Raw genomic sequence first — 26451 nt, 5'->3', positions numbered from 1 at the left:
AGTCACAGTTGTTAAACAAAGAAAACCTGTATAGAAAAAACAAAAAAAAAAAAAAAGAAAATCAAAAATCAATATTAAGCACTAGAATATTTGATTTGAAATTGACAGGGATATAAGGGGATCTTTTCAGTTCTGATGTACATTCCCCAGACGATCTCATAGTTGACTGTGAAAGTCTACTGTAATTAGAGTTCAGTTTGACAAGAAGTTGCAGCCTTCTAATATCTAACTTGAGATTAAAGTAAAAGGATAAATCACCCAAAGATAATGAGAGAGAGTTCAACTACCCAAATGTCAGTCTTCTGACTTATACATAGACGGTTCAGGATTAAATACAGCCTTTGCTATTCTGATGGACGTCAAACCTATAGTTCCAAGGTAAAAAAAAAAAATGTTTATTAAAAATTATACCACATGTCACTAAAAATGGGCCCAGCAGATTCGATAAGTATGAGGTAATTTTTTTCCTGGTGATATGTGACAATCACTAATCTTTTTCCTGAAATCTTTATGTGTTGATGAATTAGCCAATTTGCACTGGTAAGCCATGTCTGATCCGGTTACTTCAGTCACCTTAATAATCAATGCAGATCACTGCATGATCGATTCAGCAGCAAGATGGGAATTAATCATAAAGACAGTTCTCTAGACTATGGCCCAATGTAGTACCCACAAATAGATGTGGCCGTATGCCAAGGATTTTTCCCCCCACATTGCTTTAGTGAAGCTTCCTTTTTCAGTCTTCCTTTTGTTGGAACAACTACGATTTCATTCCACTCCTAAAGGATCATAGGCAGTATTGAATTATAGACATCAAACTTGGGAGATGAGAAAGACCCTGAAGCTGGGCAGGATCAGGAAGAACTGGGGGAAGAGGGAAGAAAGTGAATACTATGCATTGTATGAGAACTGAAGAAAATTAAATATAAAAAGGAATAAAAGAAGTGAGAATTTTGGAAAGTTATTTAGTTCTTAAGTATTCATGACATTGAGTGGTATTAAGATCCTTATGAAGAAGGCTTGAGGCTCCCTTGGTGTTTCTTCCAGGAAAGGATGGACATAACAATAGTAAGACAGTGACATTTTAGGCAGGGAGTGAGTCATGCAAAGCATCAAGCTTGCTGGAACCTTAACTCAAGACCTCCTGAACTCTAAAATGTGAACAATACATTTATATTTATGAAATTCAGGCAGCCCAAGAATCACAGAAAGCTTAAGTCATCCTCCAACTGACTGTTATTTTTCTTGAGAGACTGAGGGAGGGAACAAATGACAGTATTTAAGGTTAGCATGCATAAAAATGCTTAATATCATACGTCTGACCTCTGACAGCCTAAAAAAGTTAGACCCATTAACACAAGGGCCCATAGAGCCAAGGTCTATACGATAAATTTATTTTTAATATGGATGGTATGAAGACGGTCATGTAGTTGCTCCACAGAGCAGCACTGAGTTGGAGCCACACTGAAAAATCAATGTGTGCCCTGTTGAAAATTGCAGGCTTCGTGTGAGCCATCGGAATCACATTCGCAGGTGAAGATGAGTTTGGGGATGATGGGGTCTGGCTTTTGCCAGGGATTTTGCATCCTGTACTTTTCCATGAAAGCTAGGATTTGAGAAACAGCTTGTGCTTCTTAATGTTTTTCCATCAAGGATTTTCTTCATAAAGTACTTTACTCGAAATAAGGAACTTTCTAAGTGGATTTTCATCTTTTCCTTATGTTAGTCACTTATTTCAAGTTCATCGGGGAACAAATATCTTCAGTTCACAGAGGTCATTGTAGTCATAGATGTCCTTACACTTGTTCCCCTTCTGCCAGCAGCCTCACACTTTACAGGAAGCACTGTCCAGTTGTTTTTAATGATTATCGTGCCAGTGGGCATGAAGGTCACATGACAGAGTGTGCATGGCCAAGCGAGGATTCAGGCGAGAACTATCAGCAGGTGAGGCAAACACTGAACTTGTAGACAAAAATAAATGTTTTCATTTCATCAGCTACAATATTGAGCAGGCACTGCAGAAAGAACTATAAAAATATTAACATCAGAGAGTCTACAAAAACGTGAGAGAAAATGTCTTTAGAAAACCCATCAATGCAGTATTATAAATAAATGTTTTTTTTCAAAACTATATGGAAGATAAAGATATTGAATCAAATCAAACATGTTTGAACAAATGTCAGTAATACAGGCTTAACTTTTAACTAGTTGAGTACAATCATAAGAAAATTAAATTAGTCATATTTATTATTTAAGCAATCATGCATGCATTCTTTTATTCTATCATATATATGAATATGTATTTATATATTTTTACCCTAAAGACCAAGTCACTTTTCCTGAGACAAAGAGACCTGTGATTTATCCTAGAATATGGTTGATATGCGAGGGTCTCTCTATTGGACTATTGCATGGAGGATTATATTATCACATACAAGTTCTGACATTTATATTCAAACCATACTTTCCAATATTCAAATAATAATAATGAAGTCTTAGAAGATGCAGTGGCTTGAGACGTTTCATCTCTTAGGACAAACCTGAAGATGCTTAAGCTGTGTTCTCAGTCTGACCCTCTAATAAATTTAGAAAGATTTTTTTTATTCATTTGTCTTGTGCTCTAGCAAACCACTAGTTCTGTCGTTTTGAAACCTAAGAAATGAGAAAGTATTCAAACCATATGTTTTCCTTTTCTTTTTCTCTTTAAGGGTATTTTAAATTTTTACTCTTTAATTAAAAATAGATTTTTTTTTAATTCAGCATGTTTTACTTATAGTTTCTCTTTCCCTTACTCTTCCTAGTTCCTACTCACTTCTGCTTCCATCCAGATCCACATGGAAAGATCTTTCATTCCCCCAGAGGGTTGCTAACCACACATTGAGAACTGCTGCTCTAGAGGAAGGTACTGAATATCAAAGATACTGAAGAGCCAACTTTTAGTCCCTTCCTCTTATTAATGACTAATTCAACCCTAGATATCTCAAGGCTCTAAATTCTGTTTGTGTTTAGTCCAGAATAGCTAGTTAGAGCATTGTGTATTTGCCGAGAAAGGTACAATAATCAAAAGTGAAGGTACTCATTGTGTAGCATAGAGAAATGCTTTGAAAGTTGAAGCAGCTCAGGCCTTATTTTATATGATAGTTGTTCTAAGAAGGCTTGGAGGTTATGAAACATGGGTGGTGTATATCATCAAAAGGAGGAATTATAAAATTATGGCTGTTGCTAATTGCTCATTTTAGTTGTGTGGGGTTTTGTTTGTTTGTTTCCCAGTAAGTGATCCTATTTCTCTGTCTCAGTGAGTGGGGGAAATGTCTTCAAAACTAGAGACTGTAATCACTACTGTAGGAATTGACACTTTTCTAAATTTGAATAGAAATGAATTCAATAAAAAAGGACACAATGACAGATTTATGGACGTAATGTTCCTCCACATGATGAGATTCTTATTCTAATGTTTCTTTACTGTAATCCATTAAAATTATGCAAAAAATTTATTATTTAAGTGATAGTAAAGAATTCATTAAAAGATTAATGGTTCTGGTTTACCAATTCACTTACTAGGTCACTTAATTATTTAGCTCATTAATTCTATAAATGTCAGGCTTACCAAGAACTCTAGTGATTTGCATAAGTCAGGTTGTGATTCTACTAGTAGAACAGTTTAACTATTTCAAATAGAAATTTGACAGCATTTATCCATTTCCAGTTAAATAAAGGTGTTTTTTTTTTCTTCCAATCCAACAAGGAAAATCCAGTGCTGAGAAATTCTAACATACTCTTTATGGGTTCATTCTCCAACCATGTCCATTTAAAGTGTCTGATGGGCAGGTGAAATGGCAAAACAAAATCTTCAAAGGACAGAAATATCTTCCAGATTAAACAATATGAAGAATTCTACTTTAGTAATCATGTTGATGGAGGAAGGTCATTGGCTAATAAAGAAACTGCCTTGGCTCATTTGATTGGCCAGCCTTCAGGTGGGTGGAGTAATCAGAACAGAATGCTGGGAGGAAGAGGAAGTGAGCTCAGATGCAGGGCAGCTCCTCTCAGAGCCAGATGCAATGCAGCCAGCCACCAGGTCAGACATGCTGACTCTTTCCCGGTAAGCGCACCTAGTGGTGCTACGCAGATTATTAGAAATGGGTTAAATTAATACGTGAGAATTAGCCTAGAAAAGGCTAGATATAATGGGCCAGGCATTGTTTAAAAGAATACAGTTTGTGTGTTGTTATTTCGGGGCATAAGCTAGCCAGGCGGCTGGGAGCTGGGTGGCAGGAACGCAACCCGCAGTTCCCACAACATCATGTCTTACTTAAAATCATTTCTATCAGTGAAAAGAAGGCTCCCCCTTCAAGGGACCCCTATTTTATTTTATTGTTTATTAAAAATGGATAATTACTAGCAAAACTTCAAGAAAATCACCACCTCATTACTCTATGGGTCCTGGAGCATCACCAGCTGGTCATGGGTGAAGAATATCACCAATACCATCCATGCAGACACATCACTCTTGGCCACTGTTTACATTTAATACAAGTGACTCTTGTGATATAAAATTGTGTGTTATTTGATTTAGCATTGGGATTAGGATAAACAGCCATTGGTGATTATTTAAGATTGACCAACTGGTATTTAGACAATGCATGGAATGAGATATTCTTTCTATATTTTATTATTTTGCTAAATTTTTCAGTTTCTTGAGATTGAAATTAAGCATGGGAATATGCTATCATCTATCTATCTACTTACCTATCTATCTAACTATCTATCATCTATCAGTATGTGTATATCTTTCTTGGGATATATTTTTATGAAGCTAAGGAAATCATTAAAAATAACAAAGTGGGTCTCAATTTTACAATTGCAAGTTGCATAACTAATAATAAAGATAATAATAAAATAATAAGCAGCCACTTCACATCTCTATCTTTGTAGCTATTTGTTGATAAAATATAAATATTTAATTTTGGAATACAAATATGTGTGTACTAATATAACCTTATGAGAATAATCTGCTTTAAATCAATCATACTGGTATGAAATTAATTTACAAATGTCAATTTTAATACTGATGGAATCAGTACTCTACAACAAAGCCAAATTCATTTTTAAAAAGTATCATTTCACCTAAAGAAACAGTAAAAGCAATAAAAAAAAGGTTCACCATTTGCCAATAAAAATTTGAAAGTATCATCAAATCTTCAAGACTATTTTCCATGCCCAAGTCTGACTCCACACTTGTGGAATAAAGATTGGTTGTTGAAGCAGCTCTTGCCTTGCTCTCAAACATAGTGCATCCTGCGGAAGAAAAGGGAATACCTCCACTTGATCTCTGCTTTAGGAATAGGAAACCACTTTCTATAGACTTCTGCAGTATTTATTAGATACACTGACCATCATACAATGGAAGTTAACTGGAACTGGAACTCCTCAAATGATGTCAAATTTAACTAGGGCTTCCCTGAAAATCCACCTCCCTATATCGTCTCTGACTCTGCAAGAAAGAAGCCAGGGCTAACCAGGTTCTTTCTAAGACAGACAGAGTAAACATGGTCCCTCCTATGGCTAGTAAGTCAGAGGTCATTGGGAGGAATTGGCCACTCGGGGCAGAGGTGCTTGGTCATTCGTCATGTGATCTTCATCTGGGAAAAATGTACAGTTAATAAACAGTTACTAAAAGAACATGATTCCACAAGCTCCTGACCATCCTCTTCTAAAGTACAAACATCAAGGAGCTGTTGTAACTGGATGAAATTGGGGATGGCATGTGGAAGCTCACAAAAAGCACCTCAGTTGGCCCAAGCATGCATCTCTCAGAATGCCCTTCCCCAAATTGCCTGCCATGCCAGGTTGCTGTGAGGACTCAGGTAATATCTATGATAGAATTGGTAGATAATGAAGCTTGATGGGACATAATTGGAAGGTATGATTGTCTAATGAATCAGTTAGTTTAACCATGGCACCATCACCCTCTCCAGCTGTTTGGTCCAGTTTTCCTGCTGATTCACCAAAGTAGCTTCCTGCTGTCTCATTACCACTTTTTGTTTAACATGGCAAAGATCAAGATTTTAATTTTTTACTGGAACATAACGCTTCTCTTTTCAACTCTGCAGTCCCTGTGGGGAATATTACTCCAGTGTCAATCAAACAGACTGAAGGCTGAGCCCATTTGAGATGCTGCTCCCTCAATCTCTTGCTCCACAACCATGATTTCATTAAGTCTTGCCACTTGCTAAGCAGCATCTCGAATTCCTGGTTTTTTGCTCTTAAAAAAAAAAAGAAGGAAAGAAATCCCAATAAGTACATTGTTCAGTTTCCTCTCATTTAATACACCTCACGCATAAAACACCTGTAACCTTAGCAATCAGCATTTTTTTTGTGTGCTTTGTGTGAAACCTCCCCCAAGATAGAAGAAGTGAGACCTTGAGAATTCCTAAATGACATCTGCTTCCATTTGTGTGCAAACACACAGTGAGGATCTCTATGCCCACTGTAGTCCTGGGGAGAGTCCTCTGTGCTCTTTCACCCAGGGTTAAGCTAAAGAGAGAAGACTTAGTAAAGGTCTGCAAAGTGCAGGGCCACCAGAGGAAATCAACATTTTTACCACCCTTTCTCCAAGGCCCTAAACACTATAGAACACAGTCTATGATGGGAGACTCTGATCTCAGCGTCCAAGTGAAAACAATGGCAGATGTAGAGTGTCAGTGATACATGTCTCAGACTGGGCACTGTGCAGGATTTATCTTACAGTTCAGAATAAAATATTTTTGGTGCAAGCTGTGGTGGCAATAAAACCAGAAGAAGAAAGGACGTTTGGATAGAGGTGACTATTGCAGGAGTATAGTAACTGTAGGTCATAGCAAGCTCCTGGGAGATAAAGGAATACAGAGATGATGCGTGAATACCAACAGGCTCCTTAGTGGTCCAATGAACCTTAATTATGGTGAATATCGACTTCCAAAGGAGAACACCACATGAATGTATTATATTGAAATGGTTATCAAATAAGTGATTAGTGAATTTTGAAAATAATTTGCTAAGCCCCCGTTCAAGGATGTGCTTTTTCACTTGGCTTGTTTACTTCCTTATCATTGGCATGCAAAGCAACTAGTGATTGACCAACATTTAACCACACGGTCTTTCCCATCTATTTATACTGAATTCAGATAACAGTTAAGAAGACTGTACATCCCTTAGGGATGAAAGAATATTAATGCGACCAGGAAAAAATATCCTTTTAGTACTTGTTGATCCACAGTTTGGATGATTATCACAATGTCTGCATATTAAAGATGGTTATCTTAAGTACTTCCTTGCTCTCCATAACAAAAGCAAAGTGGAAGTCTTATTGTATAAACTCTTCGTATTCATTTCTTTCCTAGGCTCTTCTAAACTTCCTGCATCCCCAGCAATTCCCTAGTGAGTGCTGAATCTTTCATGTTTTGGTATAGTGGTAACAAAAGAAGTTCACAAGGATTTTAGAGAAAAGTTTCTCAGCTATCAAAAGTGTTCTCTTAGATATTTATTCTCACTTTTTATTTACCAGAGGCAAGTACACTGCATGAAAAAGAGCAAGATAGCATGGCTTAAGTTTCTGTGGTGTTTTCTTTGCTTGTTCTTTTTATACCTGGCTACCTTAGGCAAGTTCTTTAACTTTTTCTGAGTCTTTTATTAGAATACTTGAACTGTGAAACCTGCCAAATTAGTCTTGCACGGATGCCCTATAGGAAGACAATTCATTTAACAATCCAGCACCGCGAAGAGAGACTTTCCTAATTCATTCACCGTCTGCTAGTTCACTCCATTGTTTCACCAATAGGCAATCTGTCTGAATTCTGTACCATGCCATTGGTTTGTTCCTTTGATTATACAGATGAATAATTCAACTTAAATCCTGTCATCCAGGAATTTGTCTCTGGGAAGGAGGAAGGAGACAGAATAATAGGAAGAAAATAAATGATAGATCTCAAAACAGGGGTGTATGTCATCCTTGAGCTAGGGGTTGGAATGATTAACTCTGTCTAGGGAAGCCTTTATGATAGTACAATGGAGGAACCAAACAAGCATAGGCAAGATGCAGACAGGGAGAGAAGGGGACTTTCAGGGAGTGTTTATCAGTTTGCTCTCAATAGAAAGAGAGCTAACATGCAGTTTGTGACAAGATGGTGACACATACAGTTTCAGAGTGGAGTGCAGCAACCAGGTCTTTGCTCTGGAAGGCTGTGTGGTAATGAGGAGGTTGGTTGGGATGCAGAAATGGAAACTAGTCCAGCCATTATGAAAATAGGCATGAACTTCGACATTTGAACTTAGGGCGAAGGATAAGTAAGAAGTGACAAAGTTTCCTCAAAAATGAAAAAATTTACTCAACCTACCATCTAAGCCAGCTATACCATTCCTGGACATTTACTCCGTACACTTCAACATGTCACAGAGATGCTTGCACATCACAACACTTTTCAAAAGAACAAAGTTGTGAGGCCAACCGAAATATCCATCAACACATGAACAGAGGAGAGTATTGTGGTTTGTAAATGAAGGTGGAACTTTTTTTGTGTGTAGACCACCCAGTCCCCAAATAAACATATAAAAGTTTATATTAATTACAGAATGTTTGGCCTGTAGCTCAGACTTTTAGCTTTTAGAACTTAAATTAACCCATTTCTATTAATCTGCATTTTGCCACATGGTTCCGTGGCTTTACCTGTTCCCTAGCACATTGTGTTCCTCTGGCGGCTGGCTAGCATCTCTCTTTACTCTACCCTTCTTTAGCTGATTCCTCAGGCTGATTGTTCCATCTAACCTTATCCTGCCTGGCTATTGGTCAGACAGCTTTATTATTAATGAATGACAGGAATACATCTTCACAGCATAAAGAAAGATCATCCTACAGCAGTGGTTTATATGCACAGTGGAATTAACTTTCAGGCCATAAGAGAGAGTAAAGTTTTGTCATTTGTAGAAAGATAGATGTAACTATAGACAATCATATTAAAGACATTCTCACAAAGACAAATATTACATTTTTTTTTTTTTTTTTTGGTTTTTCGAGACAGGGTTTCTCTGTGGTTTTGGAGCCTGTCCTGGAACTAGCTCTTGTAGACCAGGCTGGTCTTGAACTCACAGAGATCGCCTGCCTCTGCCTCCCAAGTGCTGGGATTAAAGGCATGCACCACCACCACCCAGCATATTACATTTTTATATTGTGTATTAGGTTCAAGATTTTACATAGATTCATGAAAATATATATGTACAGATAATAAGAGAAAAGAAGTGAAACTGTCTAGAGGACAAGGGACCTAACAGAGGAAGAGACATAAAAGAGAAAGAGCAACTGAGTCTGTGTGTGGAAAGTATGCCCAGAGTACATTAAATACTTCCAAGAAAATGCCCTTATGTAATCTGGTAGAACAAAACAAACATGATTAGAAAACAGAAAAACAGTGGAAAAATCATGAATGTGGAATTTTGGTAGGGACAGTAAAGATAGGAAAGCAGAGAGTAGGGTACAAGGATTTCTTTCCATTTTTTTCAAAGATTTTCTTTTTTTGTTTTTACTGAGCTATACAATTTCCTCTCTCCCCTCCTCTTCAACCCTCTCCCATGGTCCCCATGTTCCCAATTTACTCAGGAGAGTTATTTGTGTTTTTCTAATTCCTATGTAGATTATATTCATGTATGTCTTTCTTAGGGTCCATGTTGTTGTCAGATTCTCTGGGTTTGTGAATTGTAGGCTGACTTTTTTTCTTGCTTTATGTCTAAAATCCATTTATGAATGAATACAAATGAAAAAAAACCCAGTGATTTCAGGGACAAAGATCTAGTGTAAAAGTATGGGAAAATGACACTAAACAGTTTCTGTCCCCAGAATTCTATCATATGCACCCTAAGTGCCTGATAGTTGAATTCACTGGATGCTGTGATACAGACACACAGATTCGATAATGACCTCTTTCCAATTGTAGGTAGGAAATCAAGGTTCATGGAGAAAAGTATGTGCTGCCATTAAAACTGAACACACTAAAATTAGGATTCAAAACCTGAAATTTCTCTTGCTCTAACATTAAAAATGAATCCCAAATTTTCTTATGTAGCCTCTTGGTTCCTTTGTTTCAATTTTTTCTTTACGTTTTATTTTAAATTTAGCTTTGTTTTACTTTGGCAAATAAAGATTCTTTAAAAATATATCTATCAAGGATAAGAATGACTATTGCAACTTTTCAAGGTTGAAATATGTAGAAGCAATGCTTGGAGGTGAGCACAGGCTAGCTGAATGAGGTCTTTCAGAAGAGATCTTCATATGTGATGGCATGGGGTTCAGTTTCCTTGCAATTTGGCTACACTACAGCCATGTTATTAAAAACACCAATCTAGATGCTTTGGTAAATACCATTTGAAAATTAGTAGTCTAGGTGACTGTGTAAGGAGTTGTTTTTAAGCAGAGGAGACTATGAGAGACAATGTGGGTGAGCTCATGGGAGGCCTCCATTACTTCTACTTTGTGTTCTTCCAAGCTCCTCTTCTGATAGGACTAAGCAAAGAGCTTAGCAAGAAACTACGTTTCTTGACTGTAAGTATTTGCTTAGTAATTGTTGTCTAGACAACAATTGTACTCAAGAGCTGAAACAGAGCTGAGTGTGAAGACAGAAAAATTGTATTAGAAGCTGGCTTTAAAAAGGAATAGGGTGTGCAGATAATTGAGAGCTTATATGTCAGCATAGGCTCTCTTCGATGGGATTCATTAGCCAGTGGTTCTATGAGAAGACACAGGTCAAGTGCTTTCTACCCTCCAATCAATAATATAGTACTGAATTGTGACTCTATGTAGACACTGGGCTGTGCTAGTTGTGTGGGTATGACCTAGGCATACAGTGAAATATTGTACATAGTAATGCTGTGAAAGTGGGTAATTAAAAACAGGAAAAGATGACTGGATCAATGTGATATGCTCTAAGGGTTGTATGTATAGAAATTAACTGCACACTTCCAATCCCAGCCCAGCTATACCTTCTGCTCTATGAGACAGATATATGTATTAATATATGATCCCAAGTCCATAGTTCATATCCGTATTCATTCCACGTGCCCATTGTATAGCTTTGGATAAACATATAATGGCTAGTATCCATCATTAGCACCACACAGAGTGATTGCATAGCCCCCAAAGTTATCTATGTGTTGCTATTTACTTCTTGCTTCCACCTTTTCCTGACACCCACTTATCTGCTTTCTGCCGTCATAGTTTGACTCTTTCAGAATATCATACAGTCAGGATCACGTCACTTTCCTAGTTTGGCTTGCTTTACTTAGTAGTGTGCAGTTAAGTCTCTCCAGGGTTTTTTGTTCATTGTTTGTTTTTGTTTTGTTTTGTTTTTCATGGCTTGTATAATGGTTTATGTTGATTGTCCACTTGATGGGATTTAAAATCACCATGGAGACAAATTTCTAGACATGACTGTAAGGGGTTTTCTAGATTAAATGAGTTGGGTAGACCAAACCTAAATGTGGGTGGTACCACACTGTGCGATTGGTTCCCAGCTGCATAATAAAGAAAGTGAAATGAGTGCAGACCTTTATTGCTCTCACCTTCTTGTCTGTGGACGCAGCATAACCAGCTGCATCACTCTTCTCTCCTGGCACTCCTACACCATGATGGATCTACCCTTGAACTGTAGGCTGGACTAAATAAACACTTTCTTGAGTAGCTTTTGTCAACAGCAAAATTTTGTATTTTGCCACAACAAGGCAGGGACCTAAAGAGCTTGATAATTCTTAATAATTCTTCTTTTAAAAAAAATACAATGAACAGATAGCCCATTGTTAAGATGCAGGTGAGTTACTTTAGTCACTAAAGATCTTCTTCTCAGTGTCTTTTGAATGAGTTTGACGAGTTATTCCTGTATATATTGAGCTTGAGAATGTCACTCTAGGCAATCGCAGCTTTGGACTGTGTAGTATGGAGCTGTGGGCTGCATCCTGCCCAGCTCCCTCACGGCTAGCTTTACCCGAAATAACTACATGGAAACTGTATTCTTTTAAACACTGCTTGGCCCATTAGCTCTAGCCTCTTACTGTCTAGCTCTCACATCTAGATTAACCCATTTCTAATAATCTGTGTACCACCACGAGGTGGTAGCTTACCAGTAAGATCCTAACCTGCATCTGCCTCGGAGAGGAGAATCATGGCTTCTTTCTCCCAGCATTCTGTTCTGTCTACTCCACTAACCTAATTTTTTGTCCTATTAGAGGGCCAAGGCAGTCTCTTTATTTAACCAATGAAATCAACACAAAGAAGAAGACTACCACATCAGGACTGTGCTATAACACCGAGGTTAATTCTATTGTTCTTCTTTGATTCTGAGCCTCTGTATTTCATAAATAAATAAGAAACTTCATGTTTCTTAAAGAATCCCCTGTATGACTATTAAAAACTGTTTTCTTGTCTGGGAAGCAGAGGCCTTTTATTTACTAGCATAATGGTATTTTCTGGTCAGCAATGCTGGTTTTGATATCAAGTGGTTTTGTAAACTGGAGATTGATGCAGAGCTCTTGACTGAGTCTTAAACTTTATTTCAAATGCGAACTACACCCAGGGCTAGATGCTTGAGCTGTAATGATGAATTAGATGGTACTACCCTCAAAAAGGAATTTTTCTCAGTCATTCAGGTCAAGAATATCTGGTGTCTTCTATGATCAATAAATAATTCATTTTCCTTCATACCTGTAGTAGATGGTTAGGATAGGCATCTGTCTTGATTTGCCTCTGAGAGTCCCAATTCATTTTAGTTATCTTTGAGTATCAGTAGCACTCCTTTTCTTTCCCCAAATAATTCCGTCTGAACAAAAATTTTAGTATCATTCTATCCATAGTAAAAGATTATGGTCACTGAAATACAAAGGTTCCTTTTGGAAGATGATTGGATAATGATCAAGTGAAGGAAAATGAGTGGACATTCAGCAATGGAGCTGTCAGCGTGAACTTGATTTCCCACCCAGTCAGCACAATGAGGGGGGTCAAAGAAGAGAATCAAAATACTTTCTTCATTATAAAGTAAATACGTAAATAAATAAATAAATAAATAAATAAATAAATAAATAAGTCAAGCCAGGTGGTGGTGGCGCACACCTTTAATCCTAGCACTCGGGAGACAGAGATAGATGGATCCACTTTAAGTTCGAGGACAGCTGGTCTACAAGAGCTAGTTCCAGGATAGGAACTACAGAAAGCCTCTGTCTTGAAAACAAACAAACAAAAATATCAAAATAATATAATCTTTATCAATGCATTCCATTCCCGTCCATTCCAGTGTGCAGATTCCCAGGCATGAGGTTCTGGGTGAAGCTGTGAACTTCTGAAAAACCTATAAAAGTAGGACAATTCAAATCAGAATGATAAAAGTGTACTGTTGGTGACTTGTAGCCATGTACAGCATTCCTGGTGATGCTGTGCATTTCTGAAAATAAGGCCAATAAAGCTCAATCTACTTAGTCTTGCACTGTGTCGTAATTACTTCCTAGGAACTGAAAATGTATTAACAATGCAGAGGTGCTCTGGTCTGTATATATAACACATGTTTCATTATAAACATATTAATCACACAAGCACACCCTCTGAATATTTGATGCTGGGCAGCACATAGCACAATATGTGGCTATTTCTGATGAATTGCAAGGTTCCAGTTACCTTAGGCCCACTTTCTCATGGCCAGGTTGACCTTCTATAATTTTACCTGGCAAACCCAAAAGCCTTGTTCTTCTCCAACTCTGTCAATTGTACTTTTGCACATAATTTCAGCTGCTCCAGGCTCTGGTGATGTCTTAGCATCTAGTCAGTCGCTCCCTATCCCTTTCTCTTTCTTGCTCCTTTGCTTTCCAGGTCATTAACTCCTCTCCTCATAAGCAGAGTGGATTATAATATAATCTTTTCTTTTCACCTCTACTTCACTACTTTCAGACTTTTTGTACCCATACAAACACAAGGGCTTTGTCAAAGAGCCCTGCACACTGGTTACTCTAGCAACTGAGCTCCGAGCTCAAGTCCCCACTTGGCTACTAAGTGGGGCCTCAAGCACTGTTCTGGCTCTCAGATCGTACTGTTCCATGGAACTCCACTGAACTCTGCTTTGGCTCTCTTATACGATGGACATGGCTTAAATATATAACATCATTTTCTGTATTTATCCAAGTTTTAATAATTCCTGAAACTGTGCTGGGTATGTAGATTTTCCTACAAAAGATTTACATGTGCATTTCAATTGTCTATAAGTTCCTGCTGTCTACATCATTTGAAGTCAACCTAAAATCACCTGTCAACACGAATCTGTACTAACCTTCCTTCCATAATCTTTTTTTTTTCCTTTTTTTGGTTTCTCGAATCAGGGTTTCTCGGTAGCTTTTGGTGCCTGTCCTCTTGTAGACCAGGCTGGCCTCTAACTGCCAGAGATCCGCCTGCCTCTGCCTCCCTAGTGCTGGGATTAAAGGCGTGCACTACCACCTCCCGGCTCCCATCCATAATCTTGATCATCACACAGCATCTATCCACCATTCTTGCAGAAACTGAAGCCAAGGGGGACTTCATTCGTTATTACTTCCCACCCTCCACTCTCTATAGCCTCCAGTATTAAATACCTATATCTATTCTTTCTCTCCTCCCTAGCCATCTCCCTGCTGATGGTTTCTTTGGGTTTTTCACACTTACTGTAGTTATTAAAGTTCATACCTTAAAAAGAAGTGCTGTTGAGGATCAAGAAAACAAATTTGGAGAGAAGAGCAAAATAAAAGTAAAACTTGAGTCTGAAGTTATACTTTTTAAAAAAATATTCACAGTCTCTAAAATGTGGCAGATTTTGTTACTAAGATTTAACTTAGTGCTCTCATGTAGTCAGAGGCTCCTTGCTCAATCCAGTTCACCCAGACCCAAAATAATCACACAGAAACTGTATTAATTATAGCACTGCTTGACCTTTAGCTTAGGCTTCTTATTAACTAACTCTTACATCTTAAATTAACCCATTTCCACTATTATATATTTTACCACAAGGCTCATGGTTTACCCATAAGGTTCTAGATGGTGACTTGCGTCTTTCTCCTTCAGCAGCCTCATGGCGTCTCGTTGACTCCCTCCACTTTCTCTATATATCTCTTTTATTCAGCTGCCATAGGCCAAAGCAGCTTTATTCATTAACCAATAAAAGCAACATATATACAAAAGGATATCCCACACCGCCCTTGCTCCTCATTCCTTCTCACCTGCTTCATAAAATCTCTGCTTTTTCAGAGTTTAACCTATGATTGAACATGTTCACTTCAAACTTTCCCAAGAGCCATGGGGCCACTGGCATGCCTCAAATTATAGAAAAATCTTTGCACTTTCTTTTATTACTTTTCTGGATTATCTTTAATTCTTTCTTTTTCATATTCACAAATATGAACTGAAAACAATACGCGACTATGATATTATAGTAGAGTTTTCTAATGAGTGTTTTCTCCTTAATTAGGAGTTTCTTTTTCTGACCCTTTGTGAGTCATCTTTTCACTCTTTGAACATTTTCCTTAATGAACACAATAAAAACTTTTCTCATTTAATACCAAGGAATATTAAAATTATAGCCCCTGAGAAGGGACACTCTCTTGCCAAAATACAATACCCATTTTCAGGGGGTTGTGTGAAAAAATAGACAAGAAGTTAAAAAATTGTGAGTGGTATTATTATACTCAAATTCTTACCCTAACAGAAGGAATTAATTTAGTCTTTTAGTGACGTAGTGACTTGATTCTTAATGATTTTGTTTTAATTTATGTGTGTGTCTGTTTGAGCCCGTTTGTGTCTGTGCATCACATGAGTGTCTGGTTCCACAGAGGCCAGGAAAGGACATCACATCCTTGGGCACTGGGTACTTGAGCTGCAGTTGTGAGCTGCCATGTGGTCGTTAGGAATAATTGAACCTGTGTCTTCTGGAAGGGTACCTAGTACTATTAACTGCTGAGCTAACTCTTCAGCTCTGAAACTTCATTTTAAAAATTGATGGGGTAAGGTTACCATAACTTTGTGTCCTTATTAAAATAAATTACTTAATTTTGTGAAGTACAGTGTTAGGCACATAAAACATTGTGACAAAACTTTCATATAAAAATTGGAGAAAAACCAAGTTTTCAAACAGAGATATGATATAATTTATATGTTAATCTAAGAAGATATGCACAATTATATAAAGAAGAACTTATGTATTCATTCTTAAGAATACTGATGAATTTCAGTATACAATGGCCCACTTTTATCAATTAACCCATTCAATGAAAGGCTATAGTAGATGGCACAAGTGCAGTCACTTGTATCCAGTTGTTTCCATGGCTCTGGCACTTTGCTTTCTTCAGGTCTTTGCTCCAGTGGCATTTCTTCAGTTTTCACTTAATCCCTCCTGCACATCTTATAATCATTCTTTTGCCATTTTGTACATACAGACAGATACACAAACACACACACACACACATAGACATATTAAATGCTAGTCACCCACAACTGAATCATTTCTTTCCCAATACAATGTATGTGAGGTTCACTGATATGTCCTTGCAAGTAGAAAATATTCACTAAATATTTGTGGAAGGCAGTTTATTTAATCTTAGTGTACTCAATGAACTACAGATGTGTTGTTTTATCTTTCTGTTATAAACACATAAGGCATAATAGTTCTGTCAGTAGATCAAATCAGGGTGTCCTTAAACATGCATGAAAAAATAATTATATCTCTACTTTACTTGCCCCAACTGAAACTTAGCACTGACTTTTACTAAAATTTTATTTAAATTTTAAATGACATTTCATCATTTTATTTTTCATTTTTTAAATCATTGTTTTACTTTTTGTGGTTATAATTACATTATTTTTTTCTCTTCTCTCTCTTTAAACTTTCCCATGTAAACTGCTGCCCCATTTGCTTTCAAATTCATGGCCCTTTCTCTTTAATTGTTGTTACACATGTGTATGTATGTATACTCCTGAATACATAAATACAGCATGTTCAGTCTTTATAATGCTATTTATATGTATATGTTTAAGCACTTATGTGTTAATGAATGTAAGTAATAAACATCAATAGTGTTATACCAATAGGAATATATCATTATGCTATCAGTAGATATGGTTTATTTCATAACACATTGCTGTAGCTATCTGCGGGAGAATTGTCTGTATTCTGTCAATCATGTTTTAAATAAATGCTGATTGGCCAGGCAGGAAGTATAGGTGGGAAAACCAGACAGGAAATAGAAATGATTCAATGAGAACAGGAGAATTCTGGGAAGGAGGAAATTGATTCCTCCCAGTCCTGCACAGACCACTGAGGAAGCAGGATGTGACCTGCCAGCTGAAAAAGGTACAGAGCCATATGGCAAAAATAGATCAGAATAATGGGTTAGTATAAGCTACAAGAGCTAATAAGTAGCCTGACCTAATGAGCCAATCAGCTTATAATTTATAGAGACCTACGTGTGATTTTCTTTGGGGCTAAACAGTTGTGGGGTACTGGGCAGGACAAAAACCCCAACAACAAGCATGCCCCTTTCGTGTTACAGCTATCTTGAAATATTTACATTCATTAGTATTTCAAAATATGGTATGTATAAGATCCATCTGTTGATACTTATAGTTAGTAATAAGAAATGCATTTATAAGTATACCAGAAAATTAGTGTTTGGCTACTTTAAAAAGTTTCTGTTTTTCTTTATTCAATTACAAGCCTCAATCTTCCTGTTACCTAAGCAGTCAGGAGGCACAGGCAAAGAGTTGTCAAAAACTTGAGGCCAGCCTGGGCTACTTAACATGTTTCAAGACAGACAGTCTGGGCTGAAGAGTGCAGCCTTGTTCTATAATAATAATAATAAAATAATAATAATAATAATAATAATAGAAAAGACTCAAAAGATAAGAAAATAAAGTAAGAGAGAAAGAAAGAAAGAAAGAAAGAAAGAAAGAAAGAAAGAAAGAAAGAAAGAAAGAAAGAGAAAGGAGTAGGGAGGGAGGGGTATAGAGAGATAGAGAGAGGAAGAAAGAGAAAGAGAGAAAGAAAGAAAGACAAGAAGGAAGGAAGGAAGGAAGGAAGGAGGGAAGGAAGGAAGGAAGGAAGGAAGGAAGGAAGGAAGGAAGGAAGGAAGGAAAAAGGAAGGAAGGAAGGAATAGAAAGAAAAAAAGAAAAAATTTATTCTGGCAAAAGTTTCTGAGATTTTTGCCAAATGGCAGAAAATCCTCACATCACACAAAACAAACTAAGAACTCCTGGCGTGGAAGGTCATTTGTCCAAGTGCATATACCTGTAACTGGGGCCCTGGAAAAGAGCCCTCATTCAAGGGGTTCCATCCCAGGAGTCCAGCCGCTCACACAAAGGAAAGCAAACATAAATATCAGTAAGAGTTTAGTAAAAAATTTTGATTAAAGCTGTCATTTTAAGATTAGAAAAGGAATATATTTTATCTCATCTTTATGGTACTAAATTAGGAAAGAAAAAGAGTAGGCATTACAGAGAAATTTCCTAGTATAACTTAACATCTTGAATCATTCATTACCTTAGCTCTGGTTCTCTCTGTGGTGGCCCAGAAATAGTACTGATCAATTGAGTAGATGGTCCCTTTCCAAGATGGCTGCTTCTGATTAGTGGTGTAGGATGCCCTTCTGTATTTGTGTTGCTTTCATTGGTAATTAAAGAAACTGCCTTGGCCTAGTTGATAGGGCAGAACTCAGATAGGCAGGGAAGACAGAACAGAATTCTGGGAAGAAGGGCAGAGTGGCAGACACCATGAATTTCTGGCCTGAGACAGACATAGTTTAGAATCTTGCTGGTAAGCCACAGTCACGTGGTGATACACAGATTTAATAAAAAAGGTTAACCAAGATGTGAGAGTTAGCCAATAAGAGGCTAGAGCTAGTGAGTCAGGCAGTAATTTAATTAATACAATTTTTGTGTGGTTAAGCTACCCAGGTGGTGGGATGCAGCCCGCTCACCTTGTACAACAGATTAGGGAAAATTTTCATTATAGGCTGATCTGTCCTTGTGGCTCTGGAAGTCTGAGAATCCAAGGAGACTAAGGGTTTAAGATGGTAACTGAAGCCTTTCAGATACTGTTTACACAGTGGAAGTTAAATGACCCTTTGATAGGGGTCGCTCAAGGCCATGAACAAACAGAGATAGTTACATTATGGTTCATAATAATAGCAAAAATACATTTATGAAGTATAAATGAGAAACTTTGCCCCAAAAAACAAAAAAGAAAAAAATTATTTTATGCAAAAAATATAAATGAAAAAAATTAAAAAAAAACAACAGTAGCCAGATATGGTAGCACATACCTTTAACCCCAGCACTCTAGGGTCAGAGGGAGGTGAATCTCTGAGGTCGAAGCCAGCCTGATCTACAGAGAGAGGTCTAGAACAATCAGAGCTGCCTGAGCAACCCTTCTCAATGAATAAATAAATAAAATAATTCTGTGGTTGTGGTCACTACAACATGAGTACCACAGCATTAATGCTGTGACTAGGAATGTTAAGAAACAGTGCTCTATTGGGATTTGAACCAAGAGATTGTAAAAGTCGCTAATAAGATGCCTCAGTTAGTTATTCCATTTTTTTCTTGACCTTTGTTCTGGGATGAGACAGGTTGGATAGTGCCAGTTTTTAGATACTCCTTGAAGATTTGCATCCTATCTGACCCAAAGTGAAGGAGATGGATATAAAATGAAGACGGAAGTACTAGAATTTTATTGTGGATTCAAGTGAGGAGTGAAACATTTTTAGGGAAAGCAATTTTGAGTGCCTGCTATGTCAGGAAAATAGCAATGACTGAGCTAGAACCCACATTAGACCTCTTTGTAAAGACCTATGCTCTGCACAGGACTTGGAGAATGGTAGAAATGGGACTCCCTGGAGCCCTGCAGCAAGGAAGACTTGACCTGAACATTTGATCCCATTCTTAGCATTCATTCTACACAAGTGTTTCATAAATTTTCAATAATCCATTCACGTGGAAAGAATAGTTAACACTCTAAATTCCCTTCTATCTCCTAACAAGGAGATATGACTACCATTGCTACTAAAGTAATATTAATAATAATAGCAACATCAGCAGCAACAATAATGATAATGCCAGTAAGCATTGCCCATTCCAGCCCCATGACAGAAGCATTGCAAAAATACAGAGTTTGATGAAACTTTTAATAGTTTGAATCATTGAAGATTTCAAGATATGTGATGTCGTACATGTGGTTTGTGTAATTAGTTTCTGTTGACCCATTTGGTCATAACCGTTGTCATTTAAGGTGCTAAACTGTTTCATAGCATGAATGCACAGCTAAATAGTTGCCATATTTCAGTGTGGATGTTCAAATAGAACCATTTTTCAAGATAAAGGTGTTTATTTATCATTAACTAGTGCATACACAGTGATAATAAAAGTATTCAAGGAATCTAATAACTAAGAGAAAGTTGAAATATGGACACATCAGCATATTTTCTAGTAGCAAATCATGGAAAAAAGTCTTAGATCTGCATGGTTCTATTGTAAGATATAAAAGCCACTTGATCTTTATCTCAGACAAGTGATACAAGAAGCACTCAGCAAAAGTCATCTAAAAATAAGTGTGTTGCAGGTAGGATGTGGGCCAGTGGGAAGAAAATGGTTGTGAGAGTCACAATAAACTTTAGAGTGATTACCTAAGTTATAAAAATAAGATACATTATTTATCTGATAGATATGCATGAATTTTTCCAAGAATGTTTGAGCTTAGGAAGACTAATCCTTTATCAGTCAACATTTTTGCCTACATCTTCCGCTAAAAACTATAATTGCGTGATTCCTCTGGATATTCTAAGAAGAGATAATTAGATAAATTTGTTTGACTAGCAATACAATGACTTCCTAGTGATAACAAGGTTCTCATTGACTGGCATAAATGAATTTCCTGGCCTGTTATTTACACTGTCAGTGCAGCATCTCAGTTTATTTTGGTAGATTCTTGGTGTCAGGCATCTTTTCCTCTGAGGAACCACCCCCTTCCTTTATTGCAGAGGAGTGTGATTGGTTACACTTCAACATTACCTGTTACATGGCAGTTGTTTCTCAGGCTATTTCCTAATGACATTCATTTCAGCTTCCTGTTTCTTTAACAGGACATATTTATTATAGGTCTAGGTCTACACCTAGCTGCTCTTCAGCTTCTTGTCTTGGAGTTTTTTTTTTTTTTTTCTAGTGAACTTCTAAACTAGGTTGGGGAATCATTATCTAGTTATTTTGATTTCAATCCCATCCATTCCAGCCTTCTTTAAAGCCAAGTGTGTGTGTGTGTGTATGTGGGGGGCGTTGACTCGGTCAGTCTACCCATCAGCTTGCTGATTCGTGCAGTGTGTCACTAATATGCAAGCCATAGTGACATCTCAAATCACAAAACCTTCTCCTCAAGACATGTGAACTTGATAGGTGGGTACTCACCACTAGAAAAAGTCAGCAGGCAGCATCATAGATTCCCGTCAGGTATCAGACATAGAAGTCACATGATTCCAAAGGTTCATAGCAAATTGAAACTAATTGTAAATCTTCAAGAAGAAATGGAAAATATTTGCAGCAAGAAAATACATTTTTCCATGAGATAGAAATTTTTGAAGCATTAAATGTCAGTTTACAGTATCTCATAATGATACAATATTAAAATAATTCACTAACCAAATAACTGGATTGTGAATAGTGTCAGTATTAAAGAACTTATTGTCTTCATCAACAGGAAACCTGTGTCTTGTGTCATCCTGTCTGTGAGAAGCATTTTCTGAGCTAGAATCCACCACATTAGCAACCTGGCTGTGTTGTTTTACATATAGAAGCTTTCATTCTGCTTGAGAATATTAAAAGTAGAAGGGAAAAAAAACAAATCTCTGTCTAATGCATGATTATCTGAAATGGTCTTTCTTTTTTTTTTTTTTTTTTTTTTCCTACAAGGAGTTGCGAAGAAAAGCAGGAAATGGGAAAATGAACTTTTAAGGAGGTGATGGAGAAAAACCACACTGATAAAAATGATAAACACTACAGGATAGGCCCCTCAGAAAGTGAGCTCTCTAAATACCAGAGAAGGCATGTTTACTCCAAGAAGAAAGATGGGCTTGGCTGGCGCCTCCTAAGTGTGCACACTCAAGAGTTCAGGACACACATGTGCTTTTTTGTGCATTTTATCAGAGGACCATTTCAGACAGCCATCTTTTTCTAATCTCGGTTGTCTTTTCAACTGGAGGAAAGTATGAGGTTTTTGTAGAGGACACAGATATGCAAAATCCCATTAGGAAGTTATCTGATATTTAAATGCGGAGAAAATGTTATTAAAATCCCACTATATTTTTCATAGATTGTTTTCTTTATTTGAAGCAGTCAGGAATTAAAAATAACTGAAATCACTTTTTAAAAACCTTTCAAGAAGTTCATTTTTGGATGAAGCCCAAAAAGAGTCAGTAAGCCAGAAATGGACTATTTTCACAAAGAGTTGAGTGATGGAAAGCAGAAACTGTCATGGAAAGTGTTATGTGAATACTCCCATTAAAAACAAAACAAAACAAAAACCCTGGCTGTGGACTGGAAGTGGGTATTGCTTTACCTTAAAACTCTAGCAAATGATTTCCCTTTGGAAATGATCATTTGAGCTAATTTGCCTGCATTCCAAATATTATGGGTCTTGTGACAGTACAACATTTTATTTTTTTACAAGTCCCTTCCACCATATCCCTTGGTCTGTGGGCAAACTTTGAATATAACTCAAACAAAAGTCAGAACTGTACAAACTTTACGTGCAGTGACCGTGTTATTGATTTTGATTGACAGACTGTTGTAACATAGAATTTAATTAATAAGTTGTAAATGTAGTTCATGTGCTTTCTTTAACTTCCATTCAAATATCATAGTATGGTGTATTTTAGGATAAAGTATCCACAAATTTTATAAAAACTTATTGGAATTTATGAGGAAGAATTCTCAAAGTGAGTTTCCCCAATCAGTAGTTTGTTCCCCTATTCAGCAGTTTGTTTCTCTACAAGACTTCATTACTAGAAGACCTCCACTGGGATTTTGGGGCCAGGGTCCATCTATTTGTGATTTTGCAAGCAATCTTGGTGATGTACCTGAGCTAAAAGGAAACTAATGTTTTATGGGATAAGAATTGTAGGTACAACAAATAAAATTGAAAATATTTTCTGGTCTGAAAAGTAGCCCAAATATCATATTTTTTTTATTCTAGAGCTGGCTTGATTGTGCATGACTTCATCATATGCTGTCTGCTAAAAGTGTAGACATAGGCATCCCCAGTTCATTCAGTGAACCTCATCTAAGTAGCTGAATAGTTCTTAAATGTTTGTCATCTCCAAAATGATACAGGGATGGTGCGGTGTATATTGTTAATATTCAATATGGTATTTGGGATGCAACGAGAGTCAGGGAAAATTTAACTCAACCAAACATAACTCTTCAAAGGTTCTGTGGACTTCAACATTTATGTAATATTCTAAAAAAGTAATAATTGGCAATATCATGATGATTGAAGATCATAAGATTCTTAGGCATGAAGTCAATCTTGTCATTTAGAATTCATACAACTTAGGAAAGGAGATCTAAGAAAACACATGGTAGCTTTAGTTTGACTATAATGAATATATGTATATTAAGATTATGCTTAAAATGCCAGTTTATTTTACAGAAATTTCACGGGCTTGTTGATAGGCATACTTTAATCTGTCTTTTTTTTTTTAAAGAGGACAAAGATAAGTAGTACTTTTAAAATACAGAAGGTTTTGACTAATTCTCTGGGGGATATAATCTCTAAACCTGGCTCTGATAGCAATATATAAATATAATTAAAGCATTGGGCCACTTGAGGCTTCTGTTGCTTTATTCTTAAAATGGGGAAATTGAATTAGCTCTCCCAATCATACTTCCTTTAGCTATTCTGGTATAACCAGCAATTACAACAATAATGGTTTAAAATAACAAAATAAATAAAATTTATCATGAGTCTACAAGTAATTCGGGTTGTTCTTGCCTGAAGATTTGCTTGAGCAAACTTGGTTGGACATCTTTTTAGTTAATCAGTAAGGTATCTAGGAGTTGAAAAGTCTTTGATAAGCTCTCTCCTTCAGGTCTCTCGTCTTTCTAGAAACCTTCTGACTTTGTCCTAATATTTATGGAAGGGTCTAAAAAGAACAAGTGGCAAGCAAGCTGAAGAGCAGACAGAGCAGAGGCTCTAAACACCATAACAATATGACCCCTACACTTTATTGGCAAAGGAAGTCACAAGTGAGGCAGATTCAAAGGATGAGAAAAATCGCCTTTCATGGGCGACACTGCAGTCATACTGCATAAGTGTAGGGACAAGGAGAATGAAGCTGCTTCTGCAGCCAGTCTACCTTCCTTACTGCAAAAATGCTGGGAAACAGTAGGGACTGGCTTCAAAATAATTCTGTAGAATGTGGAGTGCTTCAGGAGCATGATGTTATTTAGGAATATGGAGGATCAAGAAAGGAAGCTCTAACATATTTGTGAAAACAGGAGGTAAGCATGTTTTAAGCAAGGCTTCTCTTTAATTATTGTCTGAGTTTCACATAAAGTCTGCTTCATCAACTGGATAAATATTTGACTGCTGTTCAGTAAATTGCATTAGTTTACTTTGGCTGTGTGCTCAGCCTCACTCAGGCATCCTGCATTAGGCAATGTAGTGTGTAATGCATCTCTGCAGGTGACCAGAGCTACTCTCTGTATGAGGTAAATTAAAACTCATATTTTAAAAATTAAACATTCTTGCACTTCATGATTTCAATATTTAATTATAACCTGTGTCAAGGCCTAATCTCTGACTGAGTCAGGCATGAAATTAATCAAAAAAAAAAAAAAGAGGCAAAAGCTTAGCAATTCTTCTGCACAGTAAAAATACTGTGGTTTCTTTAGTCGCATGGTAGTGTTCAAAACTATTTTTTGAGGAATCTATACAGAGTGAGTAGATTAAGTTACAACGTATGAGAATAGTGACCTGTCCAGAAAAAAAGATCAGTAACCTGAAATGATCTTTATTAGTTTTTAACAGGAAACCAAATCTCTTTCTAAAATAAAAAGTAAATTTATTGACTTTATTGAAAGAGACAAATTAATATATTGATGACCTGTATGAAATAAAATAGAAGATTTCCAGTGGTTTATTTTTTTAATTGCCACATTTGTTCCCATTTTGTTTTCTACTTGTTGTTTTTCAAATCTTTTGTATGAAAGAATTCACATGAAATATCATAGATACTCTCTTATAGAAACAATTTGTTCTGGACTGGAGAGACAGTATAGCAGTTAAGAATATTTGGTACTCTTGTAGAGGACCAACGTTCAGTTTCTAGGACCCACATGGTAGTCACAACCATCTGTAACTCCAGTTATAGGATACCTTATGCCTTCTTCTAACCTCTGCGGCAACAAATACAAACATACATTTACAAAAATACTCATATATATAACAAATAGGTACAAAAAATTTTAAAGGAATAATATATTGTATTTTTCCTGTACAAAATATTTTAGACTATAAGATTTTATTGTTAAGTGTAGTGTACCACATCAGAGGATCAGTGGGTCAGGATCAATTAAATAAATCAGGTAACACTGAACTAATGATTTCACATCAGGATGTACTGTTTAGCAATTGAGACAAAGCAAACGTGTTTAGGAGAATGACCACATAATTTTATTTACTTAAAGACCCAGATAAACTTAAGTTCTTTTAAGTTTGATAACATATATGATGTGGAATGCCCTTCTGTATATGTGTTGCTTTTATTGACTAATAAAGCTCCTTTGATCAATGACTTAGCAGAGTAAACCCAGGCAGGAAATCCAAATATATATATATATATATATATATATATATATATATATATATATATAGAGAGAGAGAGAGAGAGAGAGAGAGAAGGTGAAGTCAAAGAGACACCACATAGCTGCCAAAAGAGGACGCACAAGAACCTTAGGTAGGCCACAGCCTCATTGTGATACACAGATTAATAGAAATAGGTTAATTTAGGATATAAGTTAGCTAGAAATATGCCTGAGACATCAATTAATCAGTATCGTAATTAATATAGTTTCTGTGTGATTACTTGGGTCTGAGCAGCCAGGAAATGAACAAGTGGTCACTAACAACATATATGATACAAATTTAATTAACACTTGTTGATTTAATGTTGCTTTTTTTTGAATGATTCTCCTATGTGATCCTATTGAAATCACATTTACTTCATATAAGGAAAAGTTACACAAGTAAATTAAATAGTGCATGGATTCACAAGAATGTTTGTCGTCATTGAATCTACCCTAGGAGACTCTGGGCAGTGCTGGAGTAAGTGATGAAAGTGAACATGGAGGGAAGACCTTACTTTCTATGCTACTAAGCTGCTCT

General features: G+C 36.7%; 1 protein-coding gene across 1 annotated transcript in view; it reads left to right on the top strand.

Moving 5' to 3' along the window:
• The first annotated feature begins 1907 nt into the window (after window positions 1-1907).
• LOC130863444 (40S ribosomal protein S26-like) overlaps window positions 1908-26451 on the top strand; it is a 35678-nt gene continuing 11134 nt past the window's right edge. Inside the window, exons 1-2 of the mRNA XM_057753470.1 lie at window positions 1908-1944; window positions 13955-14090. Of these exons, the coding sequence (XP_057609453.1) occupies window positions 1908-1944; window positions 13955-14090 (173 nt within the window). The remainder of the gene's footprint in view (window positions 1945-13954; window positions 14091-26451) is intronic.

This window comes from Chionomys nivalis, chromosome 1 (genome assembly GCF_950005125.1).
Source record: "Chionomys nivalis chromosome 1, mChiNiv1.1, whole genome shotgun sequence".
Classification (NCBI taxonomy): Eukaryota; Metazoa; Chordata; class Mammalia; order Rodentia; family Cricetidae; genus Chionomys; species Chionomys nivalis.
This window is presented reverse-complemented; position numbering and strand designations above follow the sequence as displayed.